The 24,773-nt window shown below is 32.3% G+C and overlaps 4 protein-coding genes and 1 long non-coding RNA gene across 7 annotated transcripts; 2 read left to right on the top strand and 3 right to left on the bottom strand.

Annotated features, from left to right (window-relative positions):
* The first annotated feature begins 180 nt into the window (after window positions 1-180).
* On the top strand, window positions 181-4,880 carry LOC128279309 (protein NEDD1-like). The gene is made up of 5 exons (XM_053020362.1): window positions 181-309; window positions 3,096-3,278; window positions 3,423-3,514; window positions 3,599-3,701; window positions 4,278-4,880. The coding sequence occupies exons 1-5, from the start codon at window positions 181-183 to the stop codon at window positions 4,878-4,880; spliced, it is 1,110 nt and encodes a 369-aa protein (XP_052876322.1).
* Window positions 4,881-5,053: 173 nt separating this feature from the next.
* On the top strand, window positions 5,054-5,715 carry LOC108463384 (uncharacterized). The gene is made up of 2 exons (XR_008272282.1): window positions 5,054-5,226; window positions 5,313-5,715. It is a non-coding gene; the product is annotated as an uncharacterized LOC108463384 (long non-coding RNA).
* Window positions 5,716-6,425: 710 nt separating this feature from the next.
* On the bottom strand, window positions 6,426-8,844 carry LOC108463315 (probable disease resistance protein At1g58602). The gene has a single exon (XM_017763266.2). It carries the CDS (start codon window positions 8,842-8,844, stop codon window positions 7,117-7,119), a length of 1,728 nt encoding a protein of 575 aa, XP_017618755.2. The 3' UTR covers window positions 6,426-7,116.
* A 118-nt stretch (window positions 8,845-8,962) lies between these two features.
* On the bottom strand, window positions 8,963-9,596 carry LOC128281976 (putative disease resistance protein At1g50180). Its single transcript, XM_053020197.1, has one exon. It carries the CDS (start codon window positions 9,594-9,596, stop codon window positions 8,970-8,972), a length of 627 nt encoding a protein of 208 aa, XP_052876157.1. The 3' UTR covers window positions 8,963-8,969.
* Window positions 9,597-11,541: 1,945 nt separating this feature from the next.
* LOC108463218 (disease resistance protein RPP8-like) lies at window positions 11,542-15,862 on the bottom strand. 3 transcript variants are annotated; one of them, XR_008272281.1, is made up of 3 exons: window positions 12,788-15,862; window positions 12,043-12,158; window positions 11,542-11,951 (listed from the first exon to the last, which is right to left on the bottom strand). XR_008272281.1 is itself a non-coding variant. In XM_017763158.2 (2 exons), the coding sequence occupies exon 1, from the start codon at window positions 15,576-15,578 to the stop codon at window positions 12,819-12,821; it is 2,760 nt and encodes a 919-aa protein (XP_017618647.1). In that variant the 5' UTR covers window positions 15,579-15,862; the 3' UTR covers window positions 11,542-12,158; window positions 12,788-12,818. The 3 variants fall into 3 exon arrangements, 2 of the variants coding, with proteins under 2 accessions (XP_017618647.1, XP_052876156.1); XM_017763158.2 differs by having other exon boundaries at window positions 11,542-12,158; XM_053020196.1 differs by lacking the exons at window positions 11,542-11,951; window positions 12,043-12,158 and adding an exon at window positions 12,396-12,611.
* Between the last annotated feature and the right edge of the window lie 8,911 nt (window positions 15,863-24,773).

Genomic DNA, 24,773 nt, shown 5'->3' with positions numbered 1-24,773 from the left:
TTAACTTTTTTAAATAAAATAACATATATTCAAAGTGGATGGTGGAGAAAATCACACGTTTTTAGTGAAATAGAAAATTTGGTGAAAGAAAAATAAAAAAGCAATTTTTTTTAAAAAAAAAAAAGACTCGCTTTTATTTTTATTTTTTTCAGAGAAAACGTAAGGTGGACACAAAAAGTAATGGGTGACAAAATTTCAAAGCCACAAGAGATTTTCCGCATTGAAAGCAAAAGCTGTTTTCAAATTCCACATTGGTTGCCATACAAAATCGATAAAAGTAAAATGGCATGTGAAGAAAAGATAAGCTATGTAAGTTAAGATCACTCACATTAGTAGGCCAACCCTCAATTCATCTCTTCCCAAGTATAACTATTTGAAGACCCAAAAGCCATTGCTCGTAATTGATTGGATAAGTCCAAAAGAAAAATGATAGTTATGTGTGTAAATTATATTTAAAGTTATTAAATTATTAATAAATTTATATTTTGATCTTTTAATTATTTGAAAATTTTATTTAAGTCATTAATTTATTCAATGATTTTTTATTTAAGTTATTGCATTATTAGTTTTTTTTTTTAAAAAGTCCGACTAGCGAGGTTAAAGCGACAATTTAATAAATTGTACGATGGATAAATACTCATCGACGAGTAAAAGAACATATATTAGATCAAGTCAATCCGACGGTTGGTGCCGAAAAATAGAGAAAAAAATTATTTAGAATTTGATTCGTAGATACGTGACATTTAAAGTTGTTTCATGAAAAAAAAATCTAGTCTATAGAAAAGCAGGGGTAGAAGAGTTAGTGGGCAAACAATGAAGGCCATATAGCAGTCATTTTAACAACCTGATGACTTAAAAGAAAACTTTTAAATAGTTTAGTAACCATTTTGTAATTTTTAAATGTTAATCGACCAAAACGTAAATTTACTAATAGTTTAGTGACCTTAAATATGCTTTACTCCAATTATTTATTATTTTTACTATATTAATCTTTTTATATTATACCTAAATTACCCATCAATAAACTTCATAATTTTGATACGCACTTATTAACATTCAAACTCACATCCTCTAAATCTTTTTTTCCGGCCAATATAAATCTTATCAAAAACGAAAGGACCACGTGGAAAACAACAGTGCAAAGAATGTTGAAAGAAAATAAAAAAAATTGAGAAAATAAAACAATCACGAATTTTTTTAATTTTACTGGTGAAAAAAATTTTAAAAGAGAATTTTATTTATTTGAGGGTTCCATGTATAATTTATACAAAATAAAATTTAAAATTTAGAATTTCAAAATTCCTAATAACTCAATCTTATCAGTGAGTTGGCCAGCTTCAACTATTTTAAAAAATTCGATTAAATTGATGAAATAAAATTTTTATTTTTCAAATTTACTTCTGTGCAACACTAACCATTTTAAAAGTGACCATTGTAGATTGTCGTAACTCAAAGCTAGTACAATAAATAATAAATAAATTAATAAATTTAAATTTAAATCTTTCATTGGCTGTTTTTGGTTTGTTCCTATAACGGTTATATTAGAGTTTATAATGTATGGGTTTAAAGGAGTGTTCAATAGGTTAATCGATCGATTAATCGACTTGAATTATCATTAATTAATATTTTAAAATTTTTAATAGTTAATTGAACTAAAATTTTTAAAAAATTAATTGAACTAAACTTTTTCGGTTATTTCAGTTGGTTAACCGAATTAACTGAATTTTATATTTTTTTTTTATTTTTGGTTAAAACAAGTAGAAACATATTTAAAAAACTAACCGAATTAACCGACCGATTAATTTATACTCCCAAAAATTAACCGAACCGACCGGATACTTATATATTATAATATTATTTATTAAGTTCGGTTTATTCGGTTAATTTGATTAACCGACTGATTTCGAATCGAATTAACCATTAACCGAACTTTCAAAAAATTATTAATCAACTCTTGGCCAAACTAATTCGGTTAACCGACCGATTAACTGAATTCGATGAGTTAACCGAATTAATTTGGTTTTACCCGAAATTTACACACATCTATGGATTCGTGTTTGTTTCTCTTTTAGTTTATCACATATGGTTCCTTTTAGGTGTTTATGGGTTGAAATTGAGTTTATGTACAATATTTTTTATGTTTGTTTAAAATTGATTCGGTTCAAAAACTTAGGTAAATTTATTTATAAATGATACGTTTAAGTCTATTTTAAACCAATAAATTTTAAATATATATTATTCTTAATTTAATATTTAATATTTCTAATAATATTTTTATTAAAATTTAAATTTAGACAATATTTTTTATGTTTAAATAATATATAAAATTAAAATATATACAAAAGTCTAAAGTGAGTTGGGTTAGGTTTAAGAAAGTTGAAACTTAACATGAATCCACTTTATTTTTTTTACTTAAGTCCATTTTTTGGATTTTGTTTTTTTTTTGAGAAATAAAAAATGGATGCCATTAAAATTGAAAATTAAATACAATCTCTAAATGGGTACCATGTGTCCTACTCTCTTACATTCGTCAGTCGGTGATGGAACTGTTCCTAATTAATGCAAAAGGTGTACCTACTCAATTCTTAAGGGACTTTAATGGTCTGGTCCTAAAAGAAACAATCTAAAAGAATCAAACCCTAAAAATTAACTACATCTTAATTCAAAAAAAAAAAAAAACTAGCAATTTCACCTCTGCCAATTCACTCTTTCATCTACTACCATCGTTCCACCTTGGAATGATTTGTACTTTTAGCATCCTCGAAGGAAATTCTTATGGAAAAAAGAAATCGTTTTATCCAAAAAAAAATTTATATATTAAATAAACCTTCAAGCTTAAATACGTAATCCAACTCATAAATAGATTTATAGATAATTCATCAATTATCAAATCAGTCAAAACCATAATTGTAATACCCATATTCAATTTCCGTTATCGAAATAGAGTTACTGAATATTATCATACCATTCAAAACATTTAGGCATCCAAATATCAATTTAATTTAACAAAAATAATATATAACCCATAGTAGAACAAACCCTACCTTCACATACCCTAAATATTACATTTCAATTTTCTTTTTCCTTTTCAACAGATTATTGCTAGTGTTGGGTTGGATAAAAAGCTATACACTTATGACTCAGGGTTTTCTTCATTGGCATTTAAAGATGATGGTTGGACACTGGCAGCTGGTACTGGTAATGGTAGAGTGGTGTTCTGTGATATTCGGGGAAAACTACAGCCTTTTACTGTTCTTCGTGCTTATAGTAGTTCGGATGTTGGTTATCTTTTGCTCTGTTTTCACTTTTTAATATAAAAAGAGACCCAGGCCCTGATAAATTCTTGTAGTTTGCACTTGCTTTCTATTTTCCCTCAAGAACTCTAACTTGATATGGAATTTTGAATGGTATTTGTATAAAAGATCATGTTCTATAATGGAACTAATGATATTAATTGGATGTCACTGCTTGCTTGTTTGTGCTCCAACTTCAAAGTGTTTTGTGTAAATGGAAAGTAATAAGCCTTATTCCTTTAATCATTTTAAATCCTAAGTGTTTATAGCATCTATCAAGCTGTTTCAAGTTTATGTTGGCAAAGATCAAAACCAGCCATTGTTAATGAGAGTACTTGCACTGCTGAGACTGCTCTTTTGGGAGGTGCAATGGAGGATTCTGTTCTTATGCCAGACCCACTTCCATCTGTGACATCAACAAGCCTTTCATCACCCAATACTTGATTGGAAGTCCAGTTCAATGTCTCAACAGGTTTTTTGCTTTTTGCTTTTTTATTATTGATGACAGTAATGCATAACATATTTATTTTGATTTTTTTGTACAAGATATTACTTTAAATCTTCATGGTAATGTTCTGCTAGTTTCATGCAAGTATATGAGTTGATCCTAAGTTGTCATTTTTGTATAGAATGGGAATGTGGTTTTTTTGTGCATTATGTTGTATGTTTGGAGCATTTTGCGTGTTTGTATTAACAAGTCCAATAGATCAACTGTGTTTTAGTATGGCTTTGCATGTTTTGAGGATTTCTCTGACTTACAATTGCAGACAACTTATTATCATCTGCAGTGGGATGTCATTTCCAACAAATTTCATTTCTCTTAATAAATGAATTAGCTGAGCTTGATTCACAGGCTGTTATATCGTATGTTCTTTAGTCATAGAACTGTTTCTGATACTTAATTTGGTTTTTTGAGAGCAATTGATATGGCTTTTCTGTCTTTTTTTCGCCATAATGATGTTTGTACACCACTTATCTTTACAGGATGTGACGAAGTCTTTTACAGCATTGGAATCTACCCCTACACCATCTTCCAAGAGTGAAGAGACCTCCATCACTTCTCCAGAAGCTTTGGGTGGTGACAAGATATCTGACAAATTTGCTCAGCTTCGCCAGCTGCCATCTCTTTTTGGGATGCCAGCTTCTGGTGGTCTGACAACGAGCTCTATTTATGCTGGACAAGATCAGTCTTCAATGCTCAGTCAGACCAGTTCTAACCTGAGCTATGAAAATTTGCACCCGAAGGATGTCTCTTCAAATCAGGAGATTTCTTCATTGGGATTTCCTGAACATTTCTCCTCGAGCTCCATGTCTGCTTTATCTTTTGGTTCAAAAGGGATTACTAGAGCTGGCAGCCTTGACTCACCAAAACTAGCTTCTTTAGCACCGCCTCGAAGGTTTTCAACATATGCCGAGAGAATTAGTACTACATCTGCTTTTAGCGATGGAACATCCCATTTGGTGGCTTCTCCAAAAACAAAGAAAACGGGAGCTGAAACCAGAGAAGAGCTGTTTAATAGCCTGTTATCGAGGTCTGATTCATTGACTGCAGCGGCATCAGGAGTTCTTCCAGCAATGAATGTATGATATCTGGTTTGGTTAAGTAACTATTCACTACATTAATTTCTCTAATCACTTTTGTCTTTTTATGCATTTGAGTAGTGAAGTCATCCTGGATGAAGGAGTTTTACGAATTTCTATATATTTCAAAGTTTTTTTCCCGGGCATGACACTGCATTGATTGTGACCATAATAGGGAGGAATATTATAACCCCCCAAGGCATCTCAACAAGATCCCCAACAAGGAAGCAACTTTACTCTTCAGCTATTTCAACGAACTCTAGAAGAAGCCCTCGATTCATTTCAGAAATCCATTCATGGAGATACGAGGAACTTGCATATTGAAATTTTAAGACAATTGCACATGCAGGAGGTATTTTCCTATCATCCTTTCCTTTATGTTGCTTTGGCTTTCATGTACATATTCTCAGCTCTAATTTGCGGAAATTATTGGAACAGATGGAGATGTCTCGTGTGATGAGCTCCATATTACAGAACCAAGCTGAACTGATGGAAGAGGTTAAGTCTCTCCGGAAAGAAAATCAGCAGCTTCGTCAATTGCTTTGAGCGCTGATTAAAAAACATTATCGTGTGAGGTTAGTGAATGCCTCTTCTGATCACCTTGCCGTAACTTCTGTTTCATCCGTGGGCTTGTCTCATATCAGAGTAAAAATGTTTACAAATGTGAGGCTAAGATTTTTACGTTTCAGAAACATGTATATAAATGCTTCTGGGTTGATTGAAAATGAAGCATTGAACAGGGTTATCTTAGTACATAAGAGCTCCCTGAATTTATAACATTTCGATTTGTATAACCTTATTAAAACAAGTCTTCAATAGAAAGTTGAGTCGCTACTTTAAATTTTTGTGAGTTTAGATTAAAAGGAAGTTTAGTTCACAAAATGTTTGATTAACCGGACAATTAGCGCATTACTAGATATGTTCCAGTACCGTGTTTGGTTCAAGGTAAAAGTTAAAATAATTTAAGACTCAAAGATGTTTAAATATCGGTTTGTTCTTATTAAATAGTAAATGAGTAAAAAGTATTTAATACTTTATGATGATTCTGATTAAAAAAAATTTTATGGAATGATTAATATCATTGATTAAACTGTTAAAAGTTTCAAAATGATTGATGTCGACTCTTTTTATAAAATATTCGAGTGGGGATGGGTGTCATATAGTTTGAACTTGTGCCAAACGGGTACCTAAGAAAAAATTTAATCATCATTCCACATAAGTCAATATTAGTATAAATCTGTTTTATACATTTTGTTATAAGAAATCATACATATTTTTGTTATGTCATATAAAAGTATACATGTTATACGTTTTGATTGACATTGTATCATCTAATTTTAATTGAAATAGTGAGTTGTAAATTTAAAGGGGTTGTTTTACTATTTAAATAATGAATTTAACCATTTAACATCTAATGAGTTATTTAGAATTTATTTCTTTGGTTTAAATTAGATTAATTTCAATCAAATAGATGCAAATGAAGAACCAAATCAATAAGATGATAATTCTTTATAAAAGTAAGCAAATTGGGAGGCCTGAAGCAAGCATTGGTTATATAGCAAACAATCTCTTCATTCAAAGCTCATAGTATATAGCAATCTAATTCTTATAAAAATACATACACACAGTTAATGAAATTAGATATCTCGACAAAGTGTATTCCAGTGCTAATTAGATAACTTACATCAAGAAGAAAAATGGTATGTATATATCATCATCTCTTATGTATAATAATTAAAAATATGAAATAATAAAATGATATTAAAATCTTAGTTTTTCTAGAAAAATGATTTGAAATTTTTATTTTTTATATTTTAATTATAATTTTATGGTAATTAAAGATATATTCTTCTTTCATGTTATTTTATCAATATTATATCAATCTCTAACTCAATGGGTAAAAAGAAAAGAAAAAAAATGTAAAGATTATTATTTTACAGAAATAAATACCTCACGTGATGTTGATTCTTATTACTTTGGGATCAATGAAATGTGGATGGAGGGAATGTGGCGCACTTTATAGAAATCTTCTCCTTCTCTTCCATCTATCACTTTAATCTTTTATTCCAATGACGAAGGCAGTCCTATTAAATTTAATTCTTGGAGAGTAGTAACATACATCAATCCTTCTGGAAGCATCCTTAAACTATCAACGGACAACTCCAATTCTTGGAGGCATGGCAGTGCACCTTCTTCAATTTCCCACTCCTCCAACTTACTTAAGAAAATCATTCGAAGACAATCAAAGTTTAGGAAATCCATTTGCAGAGCACACCATTTTACTCCCAATATATGCATGTTTCAAATGGAGAATCCTCAAATGACATAGGTTTTCTAATACGGCCATTGGATCTTGGCTCAGCTCGCAATCAACCAAAGTTAATTTGACAATATTTGATGGAAGAAATTTCAAAACATGACCGTTCGGATGTGGCTTATCTTCTATCCGCCCGAATAATTTCAGTTTGGAGAGGTGATAATATTGAGAAAGGGGTTCTAAGTCTGGGTGTGAGCCATCAAAAATACTTAAGGACACTGATCTAAGGCGTTGCAATTTGGTTAGCAATATTAGGGTAGGCTTAACATAGTTTGCTCTGGTAAATACTATTCCTAAACTCTGAATATTAGTCCACCTAAGCACTGCATTATTTTCAACCGGCTTCACATCCACCACTATGAACTTCAAAGTTTCAATATTTTTTGAAGTGAACCCTTGCCGCCAACGAAATCCACATTCATCAGCTACTTTTATTAGAATATGCCTTAAACGTTCCAACTTAAACACACCATCTGGAATTGCACTTTCATAACCAGACTTGATGTATAAAGTGTACAAACTGTTCAACCTGCCAATAGATCGCGGCAAAATCATTTTTCTATTGTAGTATAACTTCAAGTATCTCAAATGTTGGAGATTACCAATTTCAGTCGACACATGCCACTTTTCGTAGTTGTCCGATTTTGCAAGAGTCAACACCCTTAAAAATTTGAAGCTTTTGTATTTTGAAATGCAAAATTCTGCCAATTTCACGTTCTGAGAAAACAACAAAGAACGTAATTTTGGATGCTCTCCCTTCAAAATAACTCTCCATTGACTAGGTTGAATAGAAATTCTTCGTAGCATAGGTTCTGCCAATGTCACTTCACGTTCATGCAGTGGTTGTTGAATAATTTCCAAGAACTTCTCCTCTCTTGCTTTCTTCAAGCACACGTCCCTCAAGAGATCATGCAATCGACATGTCTCCACATTTGTTCCTGTATAGTCTCGCCTGCTAACTTGAACCAAGCTCCTATCTATAAGCTCTTCTAGGAATTTTTCGCCTAAATCCTCCATCAAGAATTCTTCGTTTTCCGGAATGAAACCTTCAGCGATCCATAAACGAATGAGTTCTTTTTTCGGTATCTCCCAATCTTCTGGATAATGACTAAGATACAAAAAGCATGGTTTTAAAGGATAAGGCAAGTCATTGTAGCTTGAAACCAAAATTCGGTTCACTGCACCATATTGACGATCTTGGTGTGGGAGCTCATTTAAGTGTCCATGGATGTTTTTATGAACCATCTCCCATTGAGCCACTGACTGTTTTGTTGCCAGCAAGCAACCCAACACAACAATTGCTAAAGGCAAGCCTCCACATTTTTTCACCATCTCTTTTCCAAGCTTCACAAATTCTTCTGAGCAGCATTGAGAACCCATTTTGCTCCGTGGGAATGCTTTCTTACACAAAAGATTCCAACTTTCATCATCTGTAAGAAGTGAGAGCTCCACAGGAGTGCTCCAAGGATCGGCACGTGAAGCCACATTCCTGTTTCGTGTTGTGAACAATATTTTGCTTCCCTTTCTTCCTCTTGGAAAAGCAGGTTTAAGAATATCCCAATCCTCGCTTCTCCAAATATCATCGAGGACCACCAAATACCGCTTTTCTTTCAAAGCATCAAAAAGCGTTCTCCTCAGCTCAATCTCGTCCATTTTCTCAATTTTCTCTCTTTCATCGTTAGAAGGACAGAGAACTTTCTTCAAGACACTAAGCAAAACTTCTCTCGGCTTACATTGTTGAGAGATAGAAAACCAAGCCAAGAAATCAAAATGGCGTCTCACATCAACATGATTATATACTTTTCTGGCAAGAGTAGTCTTACCGAGGCCCCCATGCCGACTATGGAAACCACGGCGTGGGGTCTATCTTCTTCAGTCATCAACTTGGTAATGACATCTTTCGTGCTAACCTCCAAGCTAACAACGTCCTCTTCCTCGACATGTGAGTATGTCCTTCTTAACTGTCGCTGCACGTTGAAAACTGAGCTAGAACCTTCTCCATCACGGGATATCTCATAAGCTGGAAGATTCTTGGAAATGTTTTGGAGCTTGGTCTGGATTGCTTTGACCTGCACCCCGATTTTGTGCAAATGCCAAGGTTTGGTGCAAATGAAGGTGAATCTCTTGACGATTCCTTGAAAGCCTCCTTGACGTGCACGTTCAAGGATGAAGGAGTCGATAACATCTTCAGCATCGTAAGCAAGATCTCTGATTTCGGATACCCGATTACGGAGACGCGTGTCTTGTTCCGCCTTCCCATCAACGTCCTCCAAGAAACACTGCATTCGTTTTAGTTCAGTGTTTAGGCTCTCAACTTCTTCCTTGACATCTTTGAGGAAAACTGCTTCACGGATGAGTAATTCTGAAATTCTTTCAACAGCTAAGGACACAATAGCCTCTGCCATTTCTCTAGCTGATTAAAAAAAAAGTCTGAATTTCTTTCTTTTTTTTTTTTTTTTGTTTTTTGGATGTAAAACAGATTGATAATCAGCCTGTGTGTATTTTCTGATTCCTTTTTTTTGTTATTGTTCTATCAAAAGTAAATGATAATTAAAATTGAACAAGAAGAAAGCAAAAGCAGATTCTTCTTTCCTCTTTTAATTAAATTCTTTGCTTAAGAAAATGGGGATTCTTTTTCTAGCTTTCCCTACTCCTTGATTCCTTGCTTAGCAATGAAATACCCCCAAATGAATTCCCAAAGCTTTACTATTTCTGAAACTGAAGCAACCCTCATACCCCTTCGAATATCTTACAAACATGTGATATTATAATTATTAGAAATAACTATAAATTAAATTAAAAATAAAATTCCCATTTTTAAAATTTGTATTTCGTTAACCATTCGAATACTTTAATTTATCTGTATTTCCTTTCTTAGGCTCAAATGTTAATCTTCTTTTATATTCCCGAAAACTTTTAGTTTAAAAAACCGTGACGCTGAAAAAGGTTCCAAATCCAGATCTAATGGTTTCAACGTTATTAAGTATAGCATTAAAATTAGAAATAATTTTAGTTTTTCTAAATTCGAGTCTATAATTCATAGTAATTATGAATAATTAATAAAATTATGAATAACTAATAGATAGTTAATAGATAGGATAAATATTAAAACTATACATGAACTATGTGTTAATGTGTAATTATATGTAAAATTTTAATTTGATCTAATTCTTGTTAAGTATTAAAATAATTACTGATATAATATCATTTTTATTTATAAATTGCATACATAGATAATTATATTTATCTAATAAAAATAAATTAATAAATTTATTTTTTAAATGTATATAATTAAAATAAAATTAAAATTTCAAGTATACATTTGAACTACAATTAGAGTTTCGAGTGTGTAACTACATCAAATTAAAATTCATTAACAATTATATATTAAATCAAAATTTATGTATAATTTTAAAATTTATCCCTAATACATAATACGGTAATAATTTGCTGAATTCCAATGAATACAAAATTTCTTATCATTTGAGCACACTTAGCTCAAAGGTTAAAGCATCATGTATAAAATAAAATAAAAACACCTTAGATGCTAATATTAAATTATTTTAATTAATATTTTATTAATTAAAGTATTTAAAATAATTATTTTTATTTTTGGTAAATTTAAACATTTAAGACAAAAATGATGTAGTAATTAAACTAATCAAAATTCCATAGCATTGTTTAAATGTTTTCTTTTATTTTCTCAGCGAAAGTCCATTTTATTAAGCATAAAAAAACAATGTTCTAAAACTGTAATAGAAAACCGTAATGAAATCAGTGTCGTACATTGAAGCAAGTAATTTCGTACACCTTGATCCACCGGCAAATTCGGCAACATGTTCATTGACGAGGCACGAGAACGACATGTCAATTGCTCTTTAATTCACGAAAATCATTGGAACAGATGGAGATGTCTCGTGTGATGAGCTCCATATTATAGAACAAAGCTGAACTAACGGAAGAGGTTGAGTCTTTCCGGAAAGAAAATCAGCAGCTTCATCAGTTACTTTGAGCGCCTATTAAACAACATTATGTGTGAGGTTAGTGAATGCCTCTTCCAATCACCTCGCGGTAATTTTTGTCTCATTTTAGAGTAAAATTGCTTATAAATGTGAGGCTAAGATTTTTATTTTTATATTGAAAATTTGCGAGGTCATCAAACTTATTAATATTAAACCTTGATGCAGCAATCTTCGAATGAGTTAAATGCGAAAATCGAACTAGCTTTGATATCAGTTTATTAGGATTTAACCCCGGTGTATACAATGAACAAGTAAATAAAGTAGAAATTGAAAAGATTGAACACACAAATTTACGTGGAAAAACTCCTTAAAAGAGGATAAAAACTCATGGATAAAAAGAGATTTCATTATAATAAAAAGAGAGTGCAAAAGAGGGAGAATAAAAAAAAACCCAAAACCACAAAATAAAAACCTTTCAAACTCAAAGAATAGAATTATCTCGATCTTAATATTTCTATTGTCTAAAACCTAGAGTAACTAAGACTATTTATAGGCTGAAATTCATAGCATATATGACTAGAATATCATTAGGTTAATCAGAATTTAAGTGGGAAACTAAAACAGAATTTAACTGAGAAAAGAAAGCCGGAAAACTTAAGTGACATGTTGCCACATTGTGATGTGGCGTTTGGTTGTCGGGACGAAGAGGATTGCGTCGTTGGGATGAGGACTTTCTTCTTGTCATGACTTCAGCTCCTCATCAGGACAAAGAGCTTCTTCTTGTTTCAACATCACATACTGTTTTGGTCAAAATGCGAGACATATCTCCACATGTAACCTTATTTATGTTAATAATAATTAAAAAATATAAAATGAGTAATTCTCATACCATTTTTTTTTTGTGTTCTCCATGTTTGTTCTATGATCCATAGTCGAGATTGGTGGCTACTAGTCCCAAATGAAGTACTCCACTTGTAATGTACAGGTTTGTACGTGTGTTCCCTCCTTGAAATATCATCTATTAAATGATTAAAAGTTCCACAATAATTAATGTATGAATCTAATTTTTATACAATATTGAGTGGAGATAGGCGTTATAAGGTTTTAACTCATGTCAAACAGGTGATTTGGTAAGAAATTCAATCATTGGACCATATAAGCCAACGCATGTACGAATCTATTTTATATATTATTTAATAAAGACAATTGAAGAAAATATTGAATTGATCTCAAAACTAATATCATAAGCAAGAGAACTAAAGTTTCGAAATATAAGAAAAAAGAACATAGAGATATATAGAATTTAGAAAAAAGGAAAACATTGGATAACTAAAATGTGTACTCTCATCAAATTATTCATATAAACAATCACTTCATTCACCAATCCAATTCTTAAAAACACACACTTGATGGAGTTGAATATCCCGACGAAGTGCATTTCAATGCTAATTAGATTACCTACGTCAAGAAAAAAAATGGTATACACATATCATCATCTTTTATGTATATCAATTAAAAATATGACATGGAATTTATGAATTTTGGTTATTTTATTAATTTTATATCAATCTCTAACTATATGAGTGAAAGAAAAATAAAAAATATATTATTTTACAGAAAAAAAAAAAAAAAACCTCGCGTGATGTTGGCTCCAATTACTTGAGATCAGAAAATGTGGATAGAGGGAATGTGACACACTTTATAGAAATCCTCTCCTTCTCTTCCATCTATCACTTTAATTCTTTCTTTCAATGACGAACTTATATTTGTTAATATCATTTCTTGAAGAGTAGTAATAAACCTCAATCCTTCTGGAAGCATCCCTAAACTATCAACATCGGCCAACTCCAATCTTCGAAGGCATGGCATTGCACCCTTTTCTATTTCCCACTCCTCCAACTCTTCTAGACCAATCATTTGAAGAGAATCAAGTTGACGAAACCCATTGGCAGAGCACATCATTTTACTCCCGTTATATACTCCTTCCAAATAGAGAATCCTCAAATGACATAGCTTTTCCAATACACCCATTGGATCCTGGCTCATCCTACAACAAAACAGAGTTAATTTGACGATATTTGGTGGAAGAAATTTCAAAATATGACAGCTCGAATGTGGATCATCTTTTATCCCCCCAGCTAATCTCAGTTTGGAGAGGTGGTGGCACCAAGAAAGAGGTTCTAAGTCTAGATATGATAGGTTTGAATCGTCTAAAACCTCCAAAGACACTGACCCAAGGCGTTGCAATTTGGTTAGCAAGATTAGGATAGGCTTCACATATTCTGCTCTTGTAAATACTATTCCTAAACTCTGAATATTAGTCCACCTAAGCACCACATTATTTTCAATCGACTTCTCATCCACCATTATGTACTTCAAAGTTTCAATATTTTTTGAAGTGAACCCTAGCCGCAAACGAAATCCTCTTCCGAACAACGCAATCCTTTTTATTACAATATGCCTTAAACGTTCCAACTTGAACACAACATCTGGAATTACAATGTCAGTATGATACTTGATGTATAAAGTGTATAAACTCTTCAATCTGCCAATAGATTGCGGCAAAATCATTTCGTTCCAGCATTCTAACTTCAAGTATCTCAAATGTAGGAGATCACCGATTTCATTTGACACATGCCACTTTTCGACGTTCCTTTTTAAAAGAGTCAACACCCTTAAAAATTTGAAGCTTTTGCAATTTGAAATGCAAAATTCTACCAATTTCTCATTTTGAGGCAACAATAAAGAACGTAATTTTGGATGCTCTCCCTTCAAATGAACTTTCCCTTCGCTAGGATGAATAGAAATTATTCGTAGCATAGGTTCGACCAAAGTCACATCAAATTGAGCCGATGATTGTTGAATAATTTCCAATAACTTCTCCTCTTTTGCTTTCTTAATGCACAAGTCCCTCAAGAGATCATTCACTCGACATGTCTTAACATTTGTTCCTGTATAGCCTTGCCTGCTAACTTGAACCAAGCTCCTATCTATAAGCTGTTCTAGGAAGTGTTCGCCTACATCCTCCATCGAGATTTCTTTGCTTTCCAGTGATGGTGAAATGAAACCTTCAGCTATCCATAATCTTATAAGTTCGTTTTTTGATATCTCCCAATCTTTTGGATAATGACCAAGATACAGAAAGCATGGTTTTAAAGGATAAGGCAAATCATTGTAGCTTGAAACCAAAATTCTGTTCACTGCACCATTTTTATCTTGGTGTGGGAGCCCTTTTAAGTGTCCATGGATGTTTTCGTAAAACATCTCCCATTGAGCCAATGACTGTTTTGTTGCTAGCAAGCCTCCCAACACAACAATAGCTAAAGGCAGACCTCCACAATTTTTCACCATCTCTTTTCCAAGCTTCTCAAATTCTTCTGAGCAGCATTGAGAACCCATTTTGCTTCGTGGGAATGCTTTCCTACACAAAAGATTCCAGCTTTCATCATCAGTAAGAACTGAGAGCTCAATGGGAGTGTTGCAAGGATCGGCATCAAAAGCCACATTCCTATTGCGTGTTGTGAATAGTATTTTGCTTCCCATTCTTCCTCGTGGAAAAGCAAGTTTAAGAATATCCCAATCCTCGCTTCTCCAAATATCATCGAGGACTACCAAATACCGCTTTTCTTTCAAAGCATCAAAAAGCCTTTTCATCAGCTTACTCTCGTCCAGTTTCTCAATTAGCTCTCTTTCATCTTTAGAAGGGGAGAGAACTTTCATTAAGACACTAAGCAAAACTTCTCTCTGCTTACATTGTTGAGATATATAAACCCAAGCCAAGAAATCAAAATGGCGTCTCACATCAACATGATTATATACTTTTCTGGCAAGAGTAGTCTTACCAATGCCCCCCATGCCGACTATGGAAACGACGGCGTGGGCTCTATCTTCTTCAGTCATCAACTTGGTCATGACTTCCTTGGTGCTAACCTCCAAGCTAACAACGTCGTCTTCCTCGACATGCGAATATGTCCTTCTTAACCGTTGCTGCAACTTGAAAATTGAGCTAGAGTCTTCTCCATCACCGGGTATCTCATAAGCTGGAAGATTCTTGGAAATGTCTTGGAGCTTGGTCTGGATTGCTTTGACCTGCACCCTGATTTTGTGCAGATGATCAGGCTTAGTGAAAATGGAGGTGAATATCTTGACAATCCCATGAGAATCTCGTTGATGTGCTGCTTCTAGAATAAAAGAGTCGATGGCATCTTCAGCATCGCAAGAAAGATCACGGATTTGCGATACCAGATTATGGAGACGCTCGTCTTGTTCTGGCTTCCGGTCAACGTTTTCCAAGAAACACTGCATTCGCTTCAGTTCATACTTTAGGCTCTCAACTTGATCTTTCACATCTTTGAGGAAAACTGCTTCATGGATGAGTAGATCAGAAATTCTTTCAACAACTAAGGACACAATAGCCCCTGCCATTTCTCCTGCTGGTCGGCAAATAATTGTAGAATATTTGATGTATTAGTGGAGGAAGTATTTCTCTTTATCAGAAGTTTTGAAGAGCTGTTTTTGGGGGTGAGGTTGCTGATTATTTTTCGTTGGGACTTAAATTTTTAAAATAAAATAGCATATGTTCAAAGTGGACGGAAATAGGAAATTTGTAGGAGCTACCTGCAGTTTAACTAAGGGGAAAGTTTTTTTTTTTTTTTTGGGTTATTTATGAAATTCAGAATAATAACAAGAAATTCAAAATAGAAAGTTTAATAAATCCAACTTATAATTAAGTTTAAATTTTTTTATAAAAACAAATTATTGTTATAAAATAAATAATAAAGTCATAATTTTTTTTTTTTAAAAAATGTTTGGTGGACACAAAAAGTGATGGGTGACAAAATTCCAAAAAGCACAAGAGATTTTCCAAATTGGACGGCATGCAATAAATTTGTAGGAAAGTGACATTAAATAACTGCATTCATGTATTCTTTTATTTTATGGTTTTCCAAAATCAAATAAAGAAAACTTTGGGATACAAAATCAATAAAGTAAAATGGCATGTGAAGAAAAGTTATGATGAGTGACATTAGTAGGCCAACCCTCAATTTCATTTCTTCCTAATGACAACTACTTGAACACCCAACAGTCATTGCTCATAATTCATAGGATAAGATCAAAAGAAAATAATAATAATTATTTGGGTAAATTGCATTCAAGATTACTAAACTATTAATAAATTTATATTTTTGTCATTTTACTTTAAAAAATTACAAAATAGTCATTGAACTATTCAATGGTCTTTACTTGAATCATGGAACTATTCAAAAGTTTTTATTTAAGTTATTGGACTATTAAATTCTTTTTGTTAAAGTCTGAGGTTCAAGCGACAATTCAATGAATGGTATGATGGATCAATACTTATAGATGAATAGAAAAACATATATTAGATCAAGACAATCTAATGGTCTGTGTCGAAAAACAGAGAAGAAAGCTATTTGAATTTTGGTTCGTAGATACATGACGTTTAAATTTATTTCATGAAAAAAAAAAACCTAAACTATAGAAAAGCAGAGGCAGAAGAGTTTTTTATTAGTGCAGGGGATGCAAACAATGAAGACCATATAGCCCGATGACTTAAATAAAACTTTCGAATAGTTTAGTGACAATTTTATAACTTTTTAAAATTAATTGACTAAAACGTTAACTTACTCATAGTTTAGTGAATTTAGATGTAATTTACTTCAATTATTTATTATTATTTTTACCGTGTTATTTAAACCTAATACACTTATTTAGATATAAACAAATTACCATATCTTAATGAAGGAATGCGACATATTTTATAGAAATCCTCTCCTTCTCTTTCATTTATCTCTTGAATTCTTTCTACCAGTGATTTTCTCATTAATTTTAATTTCAATTTTTAAAGAGCAGTAATGTATCTCAACCTTTCTTGAATTATCTGCAAATGAAACTCAAATATAAACTTAGAAACGTGGCATTGCACCTTCTTCTATCTTTCACTCCTCTAACTCTTTTAGATTGCATATACGAAGAAAATCAAATTGAGGAAATTCATTGGCAAAACAAGTCATTTTAGTCCGCTTCATCCTGTAAGCTAAGAATACTCAAACAAGGTAGCTTTTCTAATGTAATTATCGCTTAATTAGATATTAAAATCATAATTTAAATTTGTCATTATTATAAAAATAACTTTATTTTATTTAAAAATGTGCTAATTTTATTTATATAAAATAAATTTATTAGTTGAATAGAATTCTAATAATTCTAATTATCACTTAATTAGTATTAAAATTATATATACCAATTAAAATTTAACTTTAGCTTTACAAAAAACATTCCGTAATTAGGTATATTTAATCAAGTAGCATTAAAGAAAATACATTTGTAAAAATTGGAGATTGTTAGTAATAATAACTTAAAATTATATTAAAAAGAATGGATCATTAAAGTAATGATTCTTTGAAAAGAAAATATCGAATCATATTCAAACAATAATAACATCGAAGAAAGGTAGAATATTATTTTTTTTGATGATAAGATAATAAAATGTCATGATTTTTTTAAAAATTTAATTATTTATACTAAACAATCTTAAATTTATTTTTTATTTATCCATTATTTTTTTGTTACAGATAAAAAATGTTTAATTAATTTCAACCATTATTTTTTACCTAAGATTTCAAACTGATCGGCAAGTATTAGTGGAGGAATAGTTTTTGTATTAGTGGGGAATATATTATGCATTAGTGGAGGAATATTAATAGTTTATTTATTAGTGGGGAAATATTGGAGTAGGGGGCTAGGCTAAGGCTACAAAAATTCGTCTGCTTTCTTAAAGCTTGGTCCAAGTTGGACCCAAAATTTTAAAAATAATTTATAGGATAATCGCTTTGAAAATTAGCGTAATAATAAATTTAATTCTTAATATTTATTTATTATGTTAATTCAGTTTTAATTTTAAAAAATAAATTTTTATTAATTTTTTTGTAGTTTTACTTTTATTTGTGATATTGGGGTTAAGTTTAAAATAATGATATAAGATTAAAATTATTACATAAGATTTTTGGGCATTTCTATTTTTTATATTTTTAATCAAATTTAGCTAATAAATTTATTTTTTTATGTGGAAGGGTCACAAAAAACAAAACTATATAAGAGATCAAACTACACAATGTGTAAATATTGTAGGATTGATTTTTTAGAATCAAGTCTAAATTGATGCAATGTATATATTTTGAGGGTTAAATGTGCTATTATGTCAATTTTAAATGTTGTTGTCATTAGCCAATTTGTGCTCAGAAAAGGCAAAATTGAACAGTTGAGCAACAAACTTGTAACTTTTTATAGTTGGATCAACAAAAAAGAAATTTACTAATAGTTGGATGATCATTTTGTAACTTTTCATAGTTAGACAATCAAAAAAGAAATTTAATAATAATTGAGTGACTACTAGTACTATTTACCTTAATTTACTAATAATTAGGTATCTTTTATATTTAATTGAAAAAATATTTTTTATTTAATGAACACTAATCCAAATTAGGTAAAAGGAAAGCAATGTTCAATTAACATTGAACTTTAGTAGTTAACACATAACGCCATTAACATAAAAATAGTGGGCGGGCCGAAATTGATTAATCACCTGCCATAGATATGCAAAGGATCCAATTTTAAACTGCAAGATGATAACACCTTTATGATGAAATTGGGCTATAATATTGTAGCCAATTCTAAGGCCCCTTTGGTCAAGGTTCTAAGGAACAAATATGGAATATCTAGTGGTTTACTAAAATCTTTATCGTGGAGTAGATGTTCTTTTTTAATGGATAGCTCTCACTAAAGCTTGGCCATTTATTTCAGAAATTTGATCTGGTCGGTAGGAAATAGCACAAGTATTAGATGTTGGCGTAATCCATGGGTTTCAAGAATGGGGTTGTTGGCTAAGACTGTTCCTGGTCGTTCCTCACTAGATATGGAATGTCATCTAAGGGACATGGTAAATGAGAATGGCGAATAGAACCTTGACATTTTCCAATTATGGCTCATTGAGGAGGTGATTTGAAAGATTGTTGGGATTCCCCCGCCGCATACGACTGTAGGGGTTGATAAAATCATTTGGGGAGGTACCTGATCAGGTTGCTTTTCCTTTAAAAATGCTTATGAGAAGCTTCGAGAAGGGTCGCGGAATCTGAAAGAGCTAATGTGGTGCATTTCGTGGAAGCTCCAAGGACCCTAAGGGGTTCAACTCTTTCTTTGGCTTGCTTTTAACCAACATCTGCTTACCAAGTTTGAATTAGCTCAGAGGGGAATAGGTTATAATCCAGTATGTGGGGTTTGTGGCCAGGATTCTGAGGATGTACTTCATGCTATTAGAGATTGCAAGGCTGCGAGGAATGTTTGGGACCACTTAATTCCGATGGAATAGTTTCCTAGATTTTACGTAGGAAATCTACATGAGTGGCTTGTTCTAAATTTGCAAAATCAGCATAATTGGTGTTTGGGAAATGTTGACTGGCAATGTCTATTTGGGATCATCGTTTGGCGCTTGTGGATTTTTTAATTTTTCAAGGTACTTTATAAAACGATAGTAAAACTATCAAGGTGCCGCATAGCTGGGCAAAGCAATACGTTTCTACTAAAAGGGGCAAAACAAATTACTCACAAGGTAAGTTCCTGTCTCTATTTTTAAATAATAACTATGTCCTTTTGAGTACAGATGGTTCCATTCTTGAGGAAGCTAGATTCACGGCAGTAGGGAGAATAATATGTGATCGAGGCGGAATTTGGATTGTTGGATACAATAAATATTTGGGGAACTGTTCTGTTTTTTACGCTGAGTAGTGGGGTATTATTGAAGGTCTGTCTTTGATTGTGAAGCGAGGATATGATAGTGTAGTGATTCAATCTAACTGTTTTGAAGCGGTTATAGCTATTTAGAAGGGATCTACTAAAGGGTCCAACTCTGCTTTGGTTCGAAGAATTCATCAAATACTATCGCAGTTTAAACAATAGGACATTAGACACATTTTTAGAGAGGAAAATCAGGAAGCTGACCATTTGATCAAATTGGTCCAACATAGAGATTATGGGTTATGTCTGTTTGAGACCTCTCCGTTAGAGGGGATGGTCTAGTTTTTGTAATTTGTTTTTAATTCTACTCTTTCACCCAAAAAAATTTGTATGAAAAAAAGGTTAAATATAAAATTATTACTCAAACTTATCCACTTCTCCCAAATTGATACTTATGGTTTCTTTTGTCTCAGATTAGTACGTGAGACTAATAGCATTAATTTTTTGCTGATGTGGTAGCGCTAGCCAATCGCACGCTGCCATGTGGCATCTTATTATGCCTTCTTTTCTTTTCTTTTTTATTTTCCCTCACATTCCCCTTTTTCTTTTATATTCTTATCTTCCTTTTTTCTTTTTATGGGCATGGTTCTACAATCTTTCTTATTTCTTTCTTCCTCCGTCAAAAATTTCCTCTCGCTTACTCGAAACCAAATTACCCTATGCCCCATCTCCATCTGATCTCTAAGAAAACGAAATCAGTGACGACTTGAAACCTGATGTAAAAAAGAGCCACAACCAGAAGAAGCACGAGGCTCGTCGCACCGTCCATTGAGGCATAGACCTCACTTCCTTCTCAACCCCTCAAATCAAATGTATCCCTAGGTGCAATGCAACCTACAAACATATATTTATTAAAAAATATTTTTAAACATTACAAATCAAATGGTATAATACTAAAAGCTAACATATTTGTTTATTTTAATTTCTTTTGCGACGTGGATGTTTAGAGCGTCTTCTATCGAACAATATGTTTTCAATGTTTTAATGATAGTTAAGGTACTTAAGGAAGTGCAAGTTTTATAATTCTAAAACTTCTTAGTAGTTTGTTGGAAAATATGTTGTTGTAGACAAGGTGTTTGTGTATTGGTTGTAGAGACTAGGGCTTGATGTTCAAGATGAAAAGGGAAGGCAGTTCAATTATATTCCCTTGCTATTTGTGTTTTTTTTTACACGCAACAATCACACATTTCAAATCAAATGGTATAATACTAAAAGCTAACATCTTTGTTTATTTTAAGTTCTTGTGCGACATAGATGTTTAGACCGTCTTCCATCGAACAATATGTTTTCGATGCTTTAATGATTGTTAAGGTACTTAAGGAAGTGCAAGTTTTATAATTCTAAAACTTCTTAGTAGTTTGTTGGAAAATATGTTATTGTAGACAAGGTGTTTGTGTTTTGGTTGTAGAAACTAGGGCTTGATGTTCAAGATGAAAAGCGAAGGCAGTTCAATTATATTCTCTTGCTATTTGGGTTTTTTTTTCTTACACGCAACAATCATAAGAGTTTGTTAACATTACAAATAGATGGTTTGATAGGTTGATCGGGAAGGATATTGAAATTACTAATGAAGTATTTGTGCCTTTCTCCACACCCTTAACCTAAGCCCCATTACATCCTCTTAAAGACCTTTTGATTTGTATATCATATCATTTTATAGTAGTGGAGATTTGATTTTCATGCAAGCATATGGTAATGACCTTTCGTGTTTGACTTTTGAGTGCTTATCATTGAACCTTAAACACTTTGAGTGATTTGAGTGAATCTTTAGTGAGGTTGTCGACTCTTGTTGATTTTGAATTAAAGGTAATTACTAAGATAAGGGGAAATACCTATGTTTTTGTGCTTTAAAAATTTTCAACTTGGATTGTTTGGACCTTTAGTGCCCTTTTAGTTGAATCGCCAATGCATGATTATTTGTGAATTATTTTGAGACATTATTGATGAAAATTATAAATTGAGAAATATTAATTTTAATGAGAGTTGAGGATTTTGCTTGAGGACAAGCAAACGCCTAAGTGTGGTGATATTTGATAAGCTATAAAAGCAACATATTTTAATCACATTCTTAATGCGTTTTTGGATGAGTAATTATGCAAATTAGTGAATTTGACGCTCTTAATCCTTTAAATTCATGATTTTATACTTAGGAAAGCATTTGGGAGAGAAATGAGCAAAAAACAAGACAAAATCAGACAAAAAGAGCTATTTTCATGATCTATACGGGCTGGCCACACGCCCATGTACCAACTCGTGTCGATTTCGCACCTTACTTTCTTAATACGTAGAAATCCTAATTTTTAGGTTTTCTGAGCATTCTAAAGTTTATAAATACCCATTAGAAGAAGACATAAAGAGGCCATTACAGAAGATCGAAGAAAACACTCGAAGAACGCCATCGGAATCAACTCGGAAACTGATCTATATCAAGATCGAAGATCTCCCTTTAATTTTTTTTGAAGTTTTATTGAGTTGCTTTATGTTTTGTGGTTATTCTGACTTTGAGATGTTTCTATTATTTGATTACCTAGATACCTAGGGAAGATGAAACCTATGATGAATCTTATTATTTGATTTATGATTTACATGATAAATACTTGATTCTTGTTCTCAATTATTTGTTCTAATTTCTTGTTTTAATATTTTTGAGATATTAATTCATGTTTAATGTGCTTATTCTAGTGGAGCAAAAGTCTATGTTTAAGAGTAGATCTAGCATAATTGAGTGGAGTTGCATGCAATCCTAGAAATAAGATGACATAAATCTACCAGATTAGAGTCAAATCTTATAAGAAAATCTATAGATCGAGTTAATGCAACGATAAGGGTTTTAATTAGAAAGAGATTTCAATTAATCAACCTAGAGTCAGTTGTTCTTACTCTCGAAAGAGATATTAGCATAATTTAGGGATTTCTACGGATCAAGTCACAAGTGAATAAATCATTTAATTCAGATTCATAATAATGGGTGAAGTCTAGGTAGATTATTTCCTGGGTATTGTCTATCTCATTGGTTAATATTCGATTATTTCTTTGATTCATTCTCTGTTGTGTTCTTAGTTAAATTAGTTTAGTAATTTTAGATAAAAACACAATCACTCCAATTTGTCAGCAAAATAATAAGATATCAGCAATTACTAGTATTTTTAGTCCTCGTGGATACAAGATTCCCTACTCACCATAGATATACTATTGTTCGATAGCTACGCTTGCCTTTGTGGTATTTATAGTTAGTTTAGTGACCATCAACACCCGATTATCTTTTGCGAATTGAGCTACAAAAATCAAGTTTTTGCATACATTCGGAACATGTAAAACACGGTTAAAGTACAAAAGTCTATTACTAGTGGTAATCGAGAGGTCCCTACATGAGTGATAGGGATAGGAGTCCCATTGCCCATCAAGAGTTGACTCGTACCTGTATACTCAATATGATGACTAAGTGAAGAGAGATCTTTGGTAACAAGATTTGTGGCTCTGAAGTCGGGGTACCACATCTGGTCATCACAGCTGGTTTAAGATCTCGATGGTTGACCACTACCTCCTTGAAAGCTAAGAAATTTATTGCAACAGTGATGCACCCCATAGTTAGATGTGGTCTGTCTTGGATCGAAAAGATGATAATGATTTACTATCATCGACCTATCGTCATTAGAGATACCTGCAAAATTCTCATCAAATCGGTAATAACACTTTTGAACAACATGTCCAACTTTACCACATAACTGGAATTGGGGTCGATTATGTGAAAACCAGCCCCCACGTCCTCTACCACGATGGAAACCTTTACTTTGTTGAAAACCACCTCTATACGATTGTTTACTCCGTTAATAATCTTTGTCAGACCCTTTTTTTTCCTGATCACCACCTTTATAAACTTGTTTTCTAGCCAAGTTTGCCTATATTGGAACACTAGTCAAGAACTCAAGTTGTCTTTCTTCGTAATCAAAAAGTAGTTTTGTCAAAAGATCAAGGGACACACAAGTAGCTGAAGCTACTACCCGCATAGACTCATATTCGACCGAAAGGCCCGTAAGAACTATACTAACCTATTCTTGTTCAGAAATTGAACTCCCTGCCACAATCAACATATCACTCATCGACTTGATCTTGGACAAATATTCTTTAACGGCCCTTCTTCTGAGAATACAACGCATGTCGCATACTAGAGAGTTTAATAGTAGATTTAGTTGCAAACTTCTTTTCAATGGCTACCCATACATCATAGCTGGTACGAGCACTAGTAAGATAGATCAGGACCTCATCACCAACAGTCTTCAATAGAAAGTTGAATTTACTACATAGAGTTCCTTGAATTTACTACATTTTGATTTGCGTAGCCCTATTAAAACAAGTCTTCAATAGAAAGGTGAGTCGCTACTTTCTTCTTATTGTTTATAGGAAGAACAAATTATGTGAATTCAACTTTCTCAAACGCACAAACTTTTGTGAATTTAGATTGGGGGGTGTTAGTTCATAAAATGATTGATTACCTTTGGTAATATTGTTACCGGACAATTTGTACATTATTAAACATGTTACAATACCATGTTTGGTTCAAGGTAGAAGTTGAAATAATTATAGACTCGGACATTTAATTATCTATTTGCTCTTAGTAAATAGTAAATAATTAATAAATATATAATACTTTATCATGTTTTTATTAAAAAATTTATGGAATGATTAATATCATTGATTAAACGGTTAAAAGTTACACAATAATTAATGTACGACTCTTTTTATACAATATTGGGGTGAGAATGGGCATCATATAGTTTAAACTCGTGTCAAACAAGTATCTAATAA

This window comes from Gossypium arboreum, chromosome 10 (genome assembly GCF_025698485.1).
Source record: "Gossypium arboreum isolate Shixiya-1 chromosome 10, ASM2569848v2, whole genome shotgun sequence".
Lineage (NCBI taxonomy): Eukaryota > Viridiplantae > Streptophyta > Magnoliopsida > Malvales > Malvaceae > Gossypium > Gossypium arboreum.
This window is presented reverse-complemented; position numbering and strand designations above follow the sequence as displayed.

What these genes read in the sequence shown, in the direction of transcription:
- LOC108463218 (XM_017763158.2), bottom strand. Translation starts at nt 15,578, where the DNA reads ATGGCAGGGGCTATTGTGTCCTTAGTTGTTGAAAGAATTTCTGATCTA.
- LOC108463315 (XM_017763266.2), bottom strand. Translation starts at nt 8,844, where the DNA reads ATGGACGAGATTGAGCTGAGGAGAACGCTTTTTGATGCTTTGAAAGAA.
- LOC128279309 (XM_053020362.1), top strand. Translation starts at nt 181, where the DNA reads ATGGGTGACAAAATTTCAAAGCCACAAGAGATTTTCCGCATTGAAAGC. An exon ending in GTGCTTATAGTAGTTCGGAT is followed by an intron (nt 3,279 to 3,422) that starts GTTGGTTATCTT and finishes TTTGTATAAAAG; the next exon opens with ATCATGTTCTATAATGGAAC. An exon ending in GTGTTTTGTGTAAATGGAAA is followed by an intron (nt 3,515 to 3,598) that starts GTAATAAGCCTT and finishes ATGTTGGCAAAG; the next exon opens with ATCAAAACCAGCCATTGTTA.
- LOC128281976 (XM_053020197.1), bottom strand. Translation starts at nt 9,596, where the DNA reads ATGGCAGAGGCTATTGTGTCCTTAGCTGTTGAAAGAATTTCAGAATTA.